The 15,512-nt window shown below is 39.7% G+C and overlaps 1 protein-coding gene across 2 annotated transcripts in view; it reads left to right on the plus strand.

Moving 5' to 3' along the window:
- The first annotated feature begins 1,815 nt into the window (after nt 1-1,815).
- PLPP1 (phospholipid phosphatase 1) overlaps nt 1,816-15,512 on the plus strand; it is a 128,336-nt gene continuing 114,639 nt past the window's right edge. For both annotated transcript variants that reach the window (XM_074206559.1, XM_074206560.1), the window contains exon 1: nt 1,816-2,046. In XM_074206559.1, coding sequence (XP_074062660.1) covers nt 1,989-2,046 — 58 coding nt within the window. In that variant the 5' untranslated portion in view covers nt 1,816-1,988. The remainder of the gene's footprint in view (nt 2,047-15,512) is intronic.

Below are 15,512 nucleotides of genomic sequence, written 5' to 3' on the forward strand. Positions count from 1 at the left end.
AAGTAGATATGTGACTAGAACTGTATGAAAGCATATAAAAGTATGATGCAGTGTATACCTTGCAGGCAAGCTCATTGTCTTGCTCTTTTGTTTCCAGGGTGGAGGATGTTTTTCCTTTTTCCTTTTCATTTCATTTTCTCTTTTAACCTCTGCTTACTTTCTGCTTTTGCAGTAGTCTCACTGGAGCACCCAAGTTCACATATTTATAAATGGAAACCTGTAAATAATATGCCTACATCTGGGAGAGGTTCTTTCTGCAGCCATACCTGAGTTTTTGTGGCTATTCCAGACCTTTGACAAAGTGAAACTATCTCTTCCTTCTAGAATCCATACTATGATTTTCAATCTAGTTCTATCAGACTGGAAGTCATTTCAAAACAACTGTAGTAGCCCACATTTGGGTTATGGACCATTCTGATAATGAGCAATCAATTTGAAGCTTAGATGGACAGAAGCACTGACTAGATTGGTTAGAAACAGGAATAAAGGATTATGTAGTAGAGGACCTGATTTCAAATCCTATTTCTGCTACTTATTACTTGGGCAAATTACTTAAGCTCTCTGGGTGTCAACTTTCACATCTGTAAAATAAAGTGGTAAAATCTAAATTTTGTGATTCTGTGACCTTCAAGTATTTGAAGGGCTTTCATTCTGCTAGGCCTAAAAGGGACAGTAGTGGGGGAATTTTCTAAGTGGCAATTTCAGCTTGATAGAAGGACAACCTTCCTGACAATTATACATGTTTTAAGGTGGAATGAATCTGGATCTGGTTTCCCCTTTGTGGAGGTTTTCAAGTGAAGAAGGAAACGATCACTTGTCCTATATGTGTGTCAAGAGGATTTATTCCGGTTGAAGTGGCTTGAATTGTCACAAATTTGTTAGATTCTCTTAGGTGTAGGGATGGAGATCTGCTCTCGTGCGATGCCCAGGTTAATTGTGTTAGAACCACCGGTCTATCCTTAATTCAAACGTTACAACTGTGTCCTCAGCCTCCCAAGAAACCAATTTCCAACCAACCCCCCCAAAGAGAAATGTTTACAAACGGAGCCCTTTCAGATCCGTCGCTCTCTCCAAGCATTTTATGGAGCGCTTTCTGAGCTATCTGTGAGCTTAACTTGGATTGATCTGTTCACTCATTTATGGATCTAGTCTTATCTTCAACTCTTCCCAAGGGAACAAAGTTTGCAACTCAAAAATTGTTTTCCTTATTTCTCTTGCCCAAGTTTATGTTTGTCAGAGACCGAAGTCCGCAGGTTTTTATTAACTGGGGGCGGGGAGGCGGTGCGGTGGAATAGTAATCTGCTATTTATCGTGTTCTTTTATTTTTTACAAACTTTAAAAAAAAAATTCAATCTAGGGTATTAAGTCTCCCCCGTTTTCCCAGAGTGTCTCCCGCGGGGCCGGCGTCCTGCGGCGTGCGCTGGGGCTGCAGGGCTCCAGGAGCTGGTCGAGCCTCGCTAGTCCCACTCGCCCGGCCTCCCGGGCCTGCCCCGGTCCTGCCCGCTCCATCCTCGCCGGACTCAGGCCCGGGGGGCGGTGCGTCGCCCTCGCCTCAGCCTCTGGTCCTCACGGAAGGTCCAGGCTTTTCTGGCCCCCGGCGACTCCTGGGCCCCGCAGCGCGGTCCGGAGGAGAAGCCCCGCCCCCTCCCTCCCGTCGGACGGCTTCGCCCTCGGAAGGGGGCGGGGCCCGCGCGGATTGGCCCCCGGCGCGAGCCCCGCCCCCTCCCCCTCGGGGCCCCGCCCCCTCGGCGGCGGCCCGGGCCGGCGCGAGGGCGGGGCCGGGGCCGCCTCCCTCCTCCCCGCGTCTGCCATCCTTAAAGCGGAGCCGGCGCGGGGCCGCGGCAGAGCGCTCCGGAGGGCGGGCTGTGCGCAGCGGCGAGCTCCAGCTCCTCCGGCGGAGCGCGGCCCGAGCCCCCCGGGGAGCCACCCCGGCCCGCGCCCGGGAGGGCAGAACCGCGGAACGCGCCGCCCCGCCGCGCCCCGCGACCATGTTCGACAAGACCCGCCTGCCGTTCGTGGCCCTGGACACGGTCTGCTTGTTCCTGGGTATGTGTGCGCCGCCGGCCCGCCCCCTCCGCCCGCCGGGTCTGCGTCTGCGGCGTGCGGGCCCGGGAGCGGCCTGCGGCGTGCGGCGCGGCTGTGTGCGTGACTGCGCGGCCAAGGGGACGGGGAGACGAGCCCGACCCTGGGGAGCGTGCCGGGGGTGGGGGCGCCTGCTGTGTGTGCGGGCACCGGGGAGTGCGACGGCACGGGCCGGCTTCTCCGCGCGCTTCTGCCTGCATCGGCCCCCGCTGCCTCCGGGCTGGGACCTGCCCCGCGCCCTCCCTCGCTCTCCCCCGCAGACTGTCCTCTCCTGCCTTGCAGCCGCCTCCCTCTCCCACCGCGGAGTGGGGGTGTGGCCGCCGCCACTAATCCATCACCTTCCTGCACCTCTCCTCGCCTCTTCTGCTCCCCAAACCAGGCAGGATGACCAGTCGGGCAGGGCTCACCCTTCCTCTTTTTCTGGAGAAAATTGGTCACTGCTTAATCAGATTCTGCCACCCCAAAACTGTGGAGAGTTTCTGCCCTGGAAACGCTAAACAGAAGGACTCGATCCATCTCACTTTGGGGAAGGATTTCTCTCTCTTAGACATTATTTCTGAAAAATCTAGAGTTTTCTGAACTAAGGTATGTGTCCCGGGTTCCCAGACCCGCCGTCTCCTCTGTGCTGATCTGGCCGTGCAGTAGCTTTCCGTCTCTTCCCTGCAGCTCACCAGGAGCTGTAGGAATTCTTGGGCAGGGCGTTGTGCCGATGCCTGTACTATGTCCTCCCGGGGGTTGCCTGCCCTCCTTCCTCTTTGTTGATCTGTCAGGGCTAAAATTAGCAGGATTGGGATATGGGAAGGTGTTGAGTGGGTGCTCTAAACCTTGAAGTGTTACATTAAGTGAGGGCTTGGTAATAAATATAGAACACCTGGAACAAAGCTTTGTGTTGTAAAGGCTCTATCCCGCAAAGACAAACCTTCTGTTTGAGGCTTTCTGGTATGTGTGTGTATATGTGTGTGTGTGTGTAAATATATATGTAAATATATATGTGTAAATATGTATATGTATATATATATATATATGATGGACAGCATCTTAAGGGATATTAAAGTAGTGCTAATGACTTAAGGTTGGAAGGAGAATTAGCTCTCCAGCTAGGGCTTACGTACATAGATGTGCAGCATTCCTTGTCACTAGTTGCATTCCTGGCTCCTCACTGGGCAAGACACTTAAAATGGAATACTTTGACCATACAAAGCGGTATAGGGCGATGAGAAAGATAATTAAGACGTGGTCCGTGACTCCATGGAGTTTATAATTAAAATCTAAAGATTTGCTATTTGGCAGTTCTGATGCAGGATGTTAAACATCTCAAAAATAAAAAAAAAAACTGTAGGAGATGACTTTTACTTTATCAGTTTATAAGCATAGAGTGATTAAACAAGTTTTAGGAAAAATAAATCTCCTTTTTCCACTTGGAAGATATTCTACTTAATCAGTTTTACATGTCTTTGTTTCCAAAATATTTTATATGTACCATTTAAAGTAATTTGGAGTCTTTTGGGCAAATAAATGAACTGAGATCTACCAAGCAGTGTTCCCTAATTTGGAACGTGTAAGTCAGAAACTGACTGATCCAGTTAGAATGTGTGTGTGTAAAATTAAATCTTCATTATTTTATCTAAAGAAAGGGAAGAGTGAACTGTAATTCTGATTGAACTGTATTGTATGGTGTTTTGCTATGGTTAATATTAAAATTGTTTAGCATCTTCAGAGAACAAATCAACTGGTAGGAGACTGGAGCCCCCAAATCTTGTTGGGTAGAAGAGGGAAGCCATTAAGATTGATTCTTTTTCATTCTTTTTAATTTTTTTTTTTTGCAAGGCAACGAATAGGGTTAAGTGGCTTGCCCAAGGCCACACAGCTAGGTAATTATTAAGTGTCTGAGGCCGGATTTGAGCTCAGCTCCTCCTGATTCCAGAGCCGGTGCTCTATCCACTGTGCCACCCAGATACCCCTAAAGTCATTGAGATTAAAAACTTACAGTAGTACTCAAAGGAGTAATAGAAAATTATGAAAACAAAATACCCAAAATACTCCCAATCTTTAAGTACAGGATGATTTCTGAATTGTTTCTGATGATATAACTTTTCCTCTAGCTCCTTTAGATGACTAATGGATCATACAGTATTTCTTCTAATACAGATTTTTGAATTTTAAGGATCATGACTGCCTATTTGCTCATGACTAGGCACTTAAATATCTTTTAGATTAAATTGAATGTAATACTCTTGACCTAGAATTTTACTGAAAGGTTAACTTTGTTGAAAGAAGAAGAAGTAACATTGTACTGTTAGGTGGTTTTCAACTTCCAAATTCCAAGTATATTAACTATGACCTAGTGGAATTTTCTCTGGTGGTCCTGCTGAATCCAATTTAATACTCTCTGGGACCTGATAGATATTTGGGAGATAGTGGTGCATTTTAAGATTAGTGTGTTGAATTCCTCATTCCATGAAAATATGACTTGCCTTTTTTTTTCCCCCTTCCTATTCATTGGTTGATGTTTTATATGACAGTGGATAATGCCATCTAAACAATGTAGAGCCAGTGTCTTAAACTATATATTGGAAAACCAGCCTATCTGTAAGTAAAACAATTGACTCATCCTGTATAAAAGGCATGATATGTATCTAACGTTTAAATTGTGTACTATTTAAAATTTAATAGCATTTTATCTGAAGTATCAACATTGGATAATTCCAAATTGCAAGTCTATGCTATCACAGCCAAAGGGGCTTCTAAAAATTTATCTCAAATAGAATAGGAGGGGCAGCTAGGTGGCGCAGTGGATAGAGCACCGGCCCTGGAGTCAGGAGTACCTGAGTTCAAATCCGGCCTCAGACACTTAATAATTACCTAGCTGTGTGGCCTTGGGCAAGCCACTTAACCCCATTGCCTTGCAAAAACTAAAAACACAAAACAAAACAAACAAATCAAATAGAATAGGAGAGGAGTGGAAGGAGTATTTGGGGATTTTTTTAAAGCACCCTCTTCTGACAGAACACTTACTCATATTGTCAGTGTGAGGCAGTGAGACTGCAAACTAGAAATAACTATTGCAGGAACCTGTTGTCTCAGAGCACACAGGTATACATCCTTTTTATTTTTATTTTTTAAAGTAGTATCCTTATTGATGACTAGTGGAGTTAGGAAAACAATAAAAATTTCCATTTGCCTTTGGTCCTATATGTTGTAGTTGCCTGTTAGCTTGACTTAGTATTGGACTAGCTTTTCCATGATTGTGGGAGCATTTGAGTATCCTGAAAAGGGTTCTGTTTTGAATATACTGGGATCTGGAATGGTACCTCAGATGTCACTTCATTTTATAGTTGAAGACATTGAGGCACAGAGTTTAAGTAACTTGCCCAAAGTAACCTGAGTAGTAAATGGTAGAGCTCTAATTTGGGTCATGTGACCCTAAATGCTTTCCATTACAACATTTAGATGTAATATAATTTAGATATCATATAATTTAAATACATCCTCACATTTTATAGATGAGGAAACTGAGGTCCCAGGAGGTTGACACTTAGAAGATCTTCAAGTAGTAAAAAAAAAAAATTAAAGAAATTTTTAGTTATGGGGAAAGATGCTAATTATTATTTCAAAACTTTTCATTAACTGGAAAAGTTTTATGAAGTTTCTCAAAGAAGGATAGTGGGTATTTTTCACTCAGTAACCCTAAGGAATAGATTAGATGTGAAAAATCCAGCCCAGGGGCCTTGATCTGGGTCAGCTTCCTGGGCTATCAGACAAAATCTTTCTGAGGCCAGTTCAAGGGGCTTTTGCATTCTACTCCAATATTTTCACCATTTCTTTAGGCTCTTTAAATTTCCTTGATCTCTAATCCCCCAGCCTAAGTTAGAGTTATTAAGAACCTTTCTGGATATTGAGTCTGCTTGTTTCTTATTTTAGAGATCTGTCAGGATCTTTTTTTTTGTTCAAATCTCTAATATCCTTTTTTTTTGTATCTTCTGCCCAAGTTCTTGTTGTCTTCTCCAATTAGTTTTGTCTTTCCTTTGTACCCACCTTGTATACCATAAGTGTCTCTTTGGAATTTATTTGCAAGGAAAAAGAATATATGTATATAAACACACAGAGATGAGACAGTATTTCAATTTAAGCTTTCTTCTAGCTACAATTCCTTAGCTTGTTGATCTGTCTTGCCTCAGGCTTTTATCAGGACCATCTGTTTCTTTGTGGCATCTTCAGTACAGTTAATCACCTGGTCATGCAGCATTGAGCCCATTTGCTGTTGCTCTACTCAGTGGCCCTCAGCCAATCTGGAAACTGACCAATTACAGAGGGTTGCGGTGTTCTACTCCTATTGCTGCATAATCACTTCTAAACTAGTTATATTTCTGAATTCTTTCCTCTGCTCCTCCTGTTCCCATCCTCCCTCCTCCTCTATCAGTGGAAAACAATTTTACCACCAACTCAAAATAAGACTCTTTTAGTGCTATATCCAAGCCATCTCTAGAGTCTGTAAAACAAAATATTTCCTTATGCCAAGAAAAAATTAGAGCAATAAGAAAGGGAAGAAGAAGAAAAGGAGAGGAAACGTGTGTGTGCAAAAACATCCATACACACACACACTCACATACAACACACATGTGCACGTGCACACACATGTACATATAAAACAGGAGAATAGGAGTAGAGAGAGGACCTGGCAGTATGATTTGACATCATTCTGTAGTGGATAGATAGTTGGATGTGCAGTCAGAATAACCTAGATTCAAGTCCTGCCTCTGGCATATTGCCATTGTTACCCTGGGCAAGTTATTTAATTTAGGCCTAAGACTGTAAGTTGCAGAGCTTTATATCAAATCAGTCCTCACATAAGAGATACATACACCCCCCCCCCACACACACATATACAATATAAATGGAAAGTGGAATTTGAGTGAGTCTTGAAGGAAGACAGGCAAGTCTAGAGGTGTCAGTGAGAAGGGACAGTATTCCAGAACTGGAGAATAGCTAACTCTTGAAAAGGGTCCGACAGTATCCAGAGGAATCCATTCATCTATTCATCCATCCATAGATCATATTGTATATTGATGGAAGCTAGTAGTAGAATGTCATCATCTAGTGCCATCCAGTAATATAAGTTATGGTCCTCAGGCTGTAGTCTAGGGAAGAGGAGTGGTCAGTTGAGGTATCCAAGCTACTTGCCTCAAGCCTGAGGCAAGACAGATCAACAACAGTACTGTTTATTGGAACACGATGCTAATACTTTTATCTGACATGGATTATATATTTATGGTATTTCCAAAGGTCAGATATTATCTTATTGATAGCTTATCAAAAATACATTTCCCATTAACAAGGTATTTGAAGGCATGAGTGAACATTGGTGGGAAGGTTAAGCATTTAAGAAATGCCATACAACTAATAGTCCTAGTATGAAATTTTGTGGGTTTTTTGGTTTTTTTTATTAATTATCTGAACCTGTAATTTTTTTGACGTAGGGAACTCCTACTGGGGAAACTTTGCCAGTACATTTTACAACTGTTCTGCAACTCACAGTGTCTTTGTTTCTTGAAGCATTGAGATGTTCAGGGTCACACAGTTAGTTTGTGTCATTATTATAGGAAACAGTTATTAAACACCTTCTGTGTATGTCAGACCTTATGCTAAATTCTGGGGGGGTATGAAGGAAGATAAAAGATGATCCCTTGTCAAAGAGCTCACAGTTCCTTGGGAGAGACAACATGCAAAGAAACAACTGTGTAAAAGGCAAGCTACCTTAGTATAAATAGAGGAAAGTGAACAGAAGGTAGAATTAAGGGGGGGTGGTGAAAGTGGGAATTTAGCTGAGAATTGAAGATCAGCTAGGGAATCTAGGAGGCAGAGATGAAGGGATTTGGGGATTGAAGAATACTGTAGGATGGATATAAGATATAAGAAGACTGTAAGGGGTGGGAATGTAAGGCATGATTTTTTGATTTGGTCTGGTAAAAAAAACTACCAGGGAGTGGATGACAGCTTCTGAACTGTGGTTTTCATTATAAGTTGACTCAAAGGCATCTAACCTTGGCTATTCCTTGAAAGGCCTCACTAGTTCCAGGGAGAGAAAACAGCTAAGTCACTATGGCACCAGCTTGTGGTGATGTTTAACACTGGTAATTGTGTTATAAAGATGAAAGAAATTTCATTCTGTAAACATAACATTATGCCAAATGAGATAATATCTAAAGCACTTTATAAACTGGAAAATGCTGTGTCTGCTGCAGTTATTGCCACAATTGATGGCCTGAGTACCGAGAGATTAGATAGACTTGTGTAGTTATTTATTATTTAAAGAAACCTATTTTAAACTGTGCTAGAAAACTTGGTTGCTAGCAATCTTATATTGTTGTATTTCTGGCGCAGGACATTAGAACAATGAGAAAATGTCTAATTTTAAGTAGGAAGACAGAATTTTGTTTGTAGAGGTTCCGGAAAGACTAAAAAATTTTCTACTCAGTATCTTCAGGAATGAGATTTATACTCAGATAAAAGCATATGGAAATTAGAGAACTTTGAGGCTGCAATAAACATTTTTATACTGAGGGAATTGACGGACAGTTTGGTTAAATAACTTGCTCACAGTTATTCAGTTAGTATGGTAAAGTTGGGCTTCACATCCAGATCTCAGACTACAAAGTGTTCCAACACTCCTTCTACTACAACAACACTATATCTGCAACTTAGAATGAATTACCTTCCTGGGTTTGAATTCCAGATCTGCCACTATAACTTTGGACAAGTCAGATCCTTTCTCTGGGTCTCAGTTTTCCTACTGTTAAGTGGAGAGAGTTGGAGAAGGTAACCTCTCTGCAGCCTCCTAGCTCTAAAATCTGTGATCCATCTAATTCATCAAAGGAAAGTCTTTGGAAACTATAGACAAGTATATCTAGTTGATGGAACTCTGTGACTGTAAACATGTCATTTAATTTACCAGTCTCTTTCCAACACTTAGCACAATGCCTGATATATAATAGGTACTTAATAAATGTATTGATTGATTGCTTCCTTATCATTCTTCTCTCAAAATTATTTAAATTTTGATATTCTTATAAAAAACTTTTTTTTGGATGTGGTTCCTGATTGCTTTCTAGGATGATTGAATTAGTTCTCAATTCTGTATTTCATAGGTGATGAACCTCCCTATTTTCCCATTTCTTTCCAGTATTTATTATTTCTGATAGCGGTATAAGGTCTCTCTTCTGTCTATTTGGATAATGACTGTCACATTAGCATACAGCCATCCCAATCTGTCTACAGTAAAATATTTTTTGCGATTCTATTATCATCTTGTAAACCTAAGACCAAGTTTACCTATCAAATATGCTTACTCAGCATGGATGCACTGAAATTCTTGAGACAGTTTGATTATAGATAGTGTACCTGGATTTTATCAAGGTATTTGAGAGCGTTTCTCATGACAACCTTGTGGACCAGATGCAGAGATGTTGATTTTGAAGCTACTTAAATAATCTTACTTGAATATTATTGTTTTAATTACTGATCTACATGGTGGAAGGAATTTCCACAATGGGAGTTACACTCTAAAATAACCAGACTGGACAAAAACAAATTTAAAAACCTAATTAAAAACAACCAACCAGGAAGAAAAGTCTCTACTATGCTCTAATATGCAGGACTTGACCCTATGTCCTTGACCCTATGTTATTCAACATTTATCAGTGACTTGAAAGAAGTCAATAGAAAACATGCTTATCAAATAAAACTGGGAGTAATAGTACATTGTACAAAGAACCAAGACAACAAGAAGCTATTTATAGGCATGAACAATAGGCTGAAATTAGCAAGTTAACTTTGGTAGTAGATAGATTTAGGTTTAAAATTAAATGTATAGATTTAAGTTGGGGAGAGCTAGCCTAATGTGGAAAAGAGTTAGGATTTTAATTAATTGCTGATGCTGTGTAAAACATCAGAAGGATGTCTGTGGATACTAACAGAACTAAATTGATCTTAGGCTGAATGAATGAAGAATTATGTTTAGAACAAGGAAAACATGTACTCTGCACTAATCAGACCACACCTTTTGTTCATTGGTGGATACCACTACCCTAATAATATCTCAGTAGTCACCCCCTCTTCCTGTTCATATCTAATCTGTGGCCTGTTGCTAAGCTTGTTGATTTTACCTTTGAAATATCACTTGCATTTGCTTCTTCCATCTGTCACTGCCATTATTTTAGTGCAGAACTTTACCAAGTCATACCTAAACTCTTGCTGAGCTTGCTGGTTAGTCTCCCTTCCATACATCTTTCTGAATTCTAGTCTATCCTCCACTAAGCTATTAACATGATCTCCCTAAAGTGCAGATTTGGCTGTATAATAACCTCATGCCCCCAACTCCTACCTCCTCTGACTCACTGTCACCTCCAGGATCAAATATAACATTTTTGTTTGGTATTCAAAGCCCTTTATAGCATGTTCCCTCCCACCCCACCTTTTCCTAACTTATTACACATAATACCTCCCTTCATACTCTCCAATCAAACATTACTACAGAGAGGGCAACTACAATGGACTGGGCATATTTTAGAATGCCAGAAGTATGCTTGCCAAAAAAGACTTATTTTATGAGAACTCACACAGGGCAAGCATTCACAGCTGGATCAGAAGAAGTGATACAGGAACACCCTGAAGGTCTCTCTTAAGAACATTAGAACTGATGGTATGCCTTCATTTGAGTGGGTACTGTGCTCTATGAAAAAGGCAAAATTGAAGCAGCCCAAAGGAAATGTGACATATGTAAATTTAGAGTACCCACCCAAGGCCTTCACATGGACTATTTGTGCCCGAACTGTGGCAGAGCATTCCGAACTCCTATTGGTCTGATCCCCCACAGTTGGACATATTGTATATTGTCTCAAACATAGTGATGTCATTTTGGTCTTCTTCAGTAATGAAGGACAAGAACCAACCAACCTCTATAGTCCTCTATCCAAGGGCACTGACTTCCTTGCTGTCCCTGGAAAGGCATTCTGTCTCCCCCACCAAGGACATTTTCTCTGATCATCTTGACCCTAGAATACTTTCCCTTTTCATTTCTGCCTTCTGACTTTCCCTAAGTTCCAGCTAAGATTACTTTCTACAGGAAATCTTTTCTTATTCCTCATTCCATGTTGATGAATTCTTTTAACCCAGTTTTGCTGGGTTAAAAGGTATACACAGTTTTTTTAGTTTGTGTGTTTTCTAGGAGCTTAACAGGGGCTGTCTTTTGTCTTTCTTTTTATCCTCTATGCTTAACATAATGATTGAAACATAGTTGATGACTTCACTAATGTTAATTCCCTGACCACAAACGAGTGTCTTAGACTGGTAACCAGAATGTTGAACAGTCTGGAATTCCTGTCATTTGAAGAATGGATGAAGGAACTGTAGAAGTTGGTTAGCCTGAAAAGGAAACTAAGGGAGGTTTGATAATTTATCTTCAAATAGTGAAAAGCCTATAATTGGAAGGATCATTCTTTTTTGATCTTGGAGGGCTGAATGGAACAGATATATAGGTTATAAAGATGCAGAATTCAGCTCCCTTTAAGAAAGACTTTCACAACCAGAATGTATTACTTTGCTGTTAGTGGAATGTTTAGGCAGAGTGTACAATGTTTTCTTAATTCTGCTCATTTCATTTTTCATTATTTCAGGTAAATCTTTCCAGATTTTCTAAAATAATTTCTTATACCACAGTAGTTAGTGTTCCATCACAATCATATACTGCAACTCGTATAGCCATTTCCCCAATTGATAGGCGGCATCCCTTCATTTTCCAGATCTTTGCCACCACAAAGAGAGGTGCTATAAATATTTCAGAACATATAAGCTCTTTTCTTTTTTCCCAATTCACCTTAGGATCACCTTGGGAAACAGACCTAATAGTAATTTTTCTGGGTTAAAAGATATACACAGTTTTATAACTCTCTGGGGATAATTCTACATGGTCCTTCAAAATATTTGGATCAGTTCAGTTCTACCGAGTATATTAATATCCCCAGTTTTTCCATATCCCTTCCACAATTTGTCAATTTTCCCTATCACATTACTCAATCTATGGGTATCTCAAAATTTTTTTAGGTTTTGCAAGGCAATGGGGTTAAGTGGCTTGCCCAAGGCCACACAGCTAGGTAATTATGAAGTGTCTGAGGCTGGATTTGAACTCAGGTACTCCTGACTCCAGGGCCAGTGCTCTATCCACGGCTCCCCCCAGCCGCCCCCTGATGTACATTTTTCTAATCAGTAATGTTTTAGAACATTTTTCATATGTCCATATATAGTTTTGATATCTCCATAGTTCATAATCTTTGAGTATTTATCAATTGGAGAATGACTCAGAGTCTCATAAATTTGATTTCGTTCTCTGTATATTTGAGATATGTGACCTTTATCTGAGATGTCTATAAATTCCTTCCCTCCCCCTCCCCAGTTTTTTGCTTTCCTTGTAATTGTGCTATATTGGTTTTATTTGTACAAAACTTTTTCAATTTAATATAATCAAAATTATCCATTTTGCATTTCACAATGCTCTCTATCTCTTGTTTACACATGAATTCTTCTGTCCATAAATCTGATTGGTGTCTGTTCTTTAGAAGCAATTTTTTTTTCATTAGATCATGGTTTTAAAGCTAGAATTAATTGGTTTTCATTAGATCATGGTTTTAAAGCCAGAAGTTAACTTAGAGATTGGAACTAGGTCCCTAACTTAATCTTTTCTGTGGACCAACTCAACTGGATGAATAGGAATGGCAGGTATTTATGATTTAGAGATGAGAAAACTGGGGCCCAGAAAGGTTAGATGAACTTGAAGATCACATAGCTAATTAGTGGGGAGCCAGGAAGAAATAGAATAGTTTCCGGATTCCTAAGTCTAGTATTTTTCCATTATATAATTCTTCCTTTTTCTACCAATAATAGCTGACACTTGAGGAGGATGTACAGAGCACCCAGCAGACATTATCTCATGAGTCTCACAATATTTGAGGTTTAGAATTAGGTGAAGTTAGTTATTTGTCCCAGAGTTACACAAGTCTTCAATGATTTGAGGTTTGATTTGAACTCAGGTCTTTCCTGTCTCTGCTTTCTCTTATACAATAGCTAGCTAATTTTTGGCACATCTATTTGATAACAGTTCCATAATTGAATTACTGTGTAAGTAGCTAAGCATTTGGGTCCTAGTGCTATAAAACCCATTTTTACTTCAGATGGGACTGTTTTCTCATCTGTTTCTGTAAACAGTTATTATCTTCTCAGCAGTCAAGGTGAATCTCCCCTCCTTTCCACCTTATGAATTAATGCTTTGCTGGAAGAGCTCCTAGTGGTGATTTATTTATTTTTTTCAACTTAATCAACTTGGACAATCAAATGACTAATAGAGCAGCTTTTAGGCAATGACTATTTTGTGTGTAAATGAGAGGGAAGGGAGCTTCCTGGAGAGGACCTGTTTGAGGCAGGTGAACTTTTCCTTTTCTTAAAGATGGACATTTTCATCAACAGTCTCTGGAGCCAAAATTTGAGGCTTGAAGAGAGAGTCTCTTTTAAAATTTGGCTCTAACTTTGTTTCATACAGTTGAGCTTTTACTAGGGTTTCCTTGCCAGAATAGACCATGGAAACTTTTCAGAGACCTGTATTTTTTACCCTCTGTGAATTTTAAGAAGTATAAACACTCCCTTTCTGGAGTTATGTGTCCTGTTACGAATAATAGCTCACATTTATACACTTAAGAATCATTATTAAATCTCTTCCCTTTTAGTCACCTTTGGCAGTGAGGTTTTCACATTTATTATCTTTTAGACAGTTTAGGATATAGTCATGGAACACTCAGATGAGAAGTAGGAGTTTTACATTTATTAAAGAGAGAAAAGGTGACAGCAGAAGTCAGTAACTCCCAGATTTGACTTGACCAGAATTATGAACCAGTGGTCATAGTGTCTACATGTGGCTTTAACTCTTACTGAAATGAACTTGCAACATTGTTGTTGTTGGCTTCCTACTGTAATTTAGGTGGCAGGATTGGACAACTCGAGAGGAAAATTTACAATCAGGTTCAGTACTGCAGCAGCAGCATATGCCATAATTAGGGACTTATATAGACTCTCACTATAGTATTCTATTTGTGTCTCCCTCTCACACCCTCTCAAAAGAGCTTCTAATCTGATGGGTTCTGGGGGTGCTAATTACAAGGACTCTTTATTTTACTTTTTTTTTTTTGGTTGGGGAAATGGTGAAAGAAGCAGACAGGAAGGGGGGGAATGAAATGTGGAAAGGGAACATCTTGACTTGCTCTTTCTTCAGTTCTAAACATATTTTGTAAAGCTTAATTATTTAAACCATTTGAAGTGTACTCTGGTATGATGAATAAAATATCTAAATTTTAGATTTGGAGTAAAACAACAGTGACAGATGTTCAAGTCATATTTTTACACACTTGAGGCTACAAACTTAGCATTGTCATAGTCTTAACTAAACTAGAGCATTTTCTTCAAATGATGGAAATTTGATTCATATCATAGTCCATTTCACAATGTGCACTTAAAATATTTGTTTTATATTGAAGTGAAACACATCAGCTTGAATATATAGGAACTATCCATTTCAAAACATGCAAAGAGTAAGTTACCTTATTCCTTACTGGAATTAAAGCATTTTAATCAAGAAAATTGGTTACATTATCTAGACAGTACTTTATTTTCCTTAAAGTTTGTTAAGGGGTTAGTGTTAGAAAAAGTGAATACTAAACAGAATGACTTTTGGTTAGAACTTTGGTGCATAGGTATGTGTTGATAATAGATAACATAAATTGTCCTGATAATAGTTTTTACAAAGCATTTACAAAGTACTTAAGGTTTTCAAAGTACAAAACATTCTTTTTTTTTTTATTTGGTGCTCACTGCAGACTTGCAAGGTAAGTGTTGTAAAATCTTCATTTTTAAAGATGAAGTAAAGGGATTAAGAGAGATTAAGCATTTTGTCCATGATCACAAAGGAAAGAGTCAGAAGCTGAATTCAAATATCTTTCCTGTCTCCAAGTTCAGAGCTCTTTTTCCTTCAGACTACTTCTCTATTCCTTTTCTGGTCTCCAAGGTTCTTAGTTTCCTGTTATCAAGATTAGACCAGAAGTAAAAGGAGACAATCTTCTTTCTGTTCTGCTATACTATTGTACCTTGTTATAAAGAATTCAAAAGAAAAGGTATTTGCTTAGTTTGCCTGATTTCAGGGCTTTCAGAACTATAATACAAGAAAGTTTTTCTTTAAATATAGACATAAAATGTAGATTTTGATGTGTGTATGGTTGTATTTGTCATGTTAAATATAGATTATATTGTATCCTTTGACAAATGGACATATTAAAATTAGGACTTTAGAAGATAAACTGATAATGCACTCAGGGTCTCGTATAAAAAAATAACTT

Source organism: Macrotis lagotis, chromosome X, assembly GCF_037893015.1.
Source record: "Macrotis lagotis isolate mMagLag1 chromosome X, bilby.v1.9.chrom.fasta, whole genome shotgun sequence".
NCBI lineage: Eukaryota > Metazoa > Chordata > Mammalia > Peramelemorphia > Peramelidae > Macrotis > Macrotis lagotis.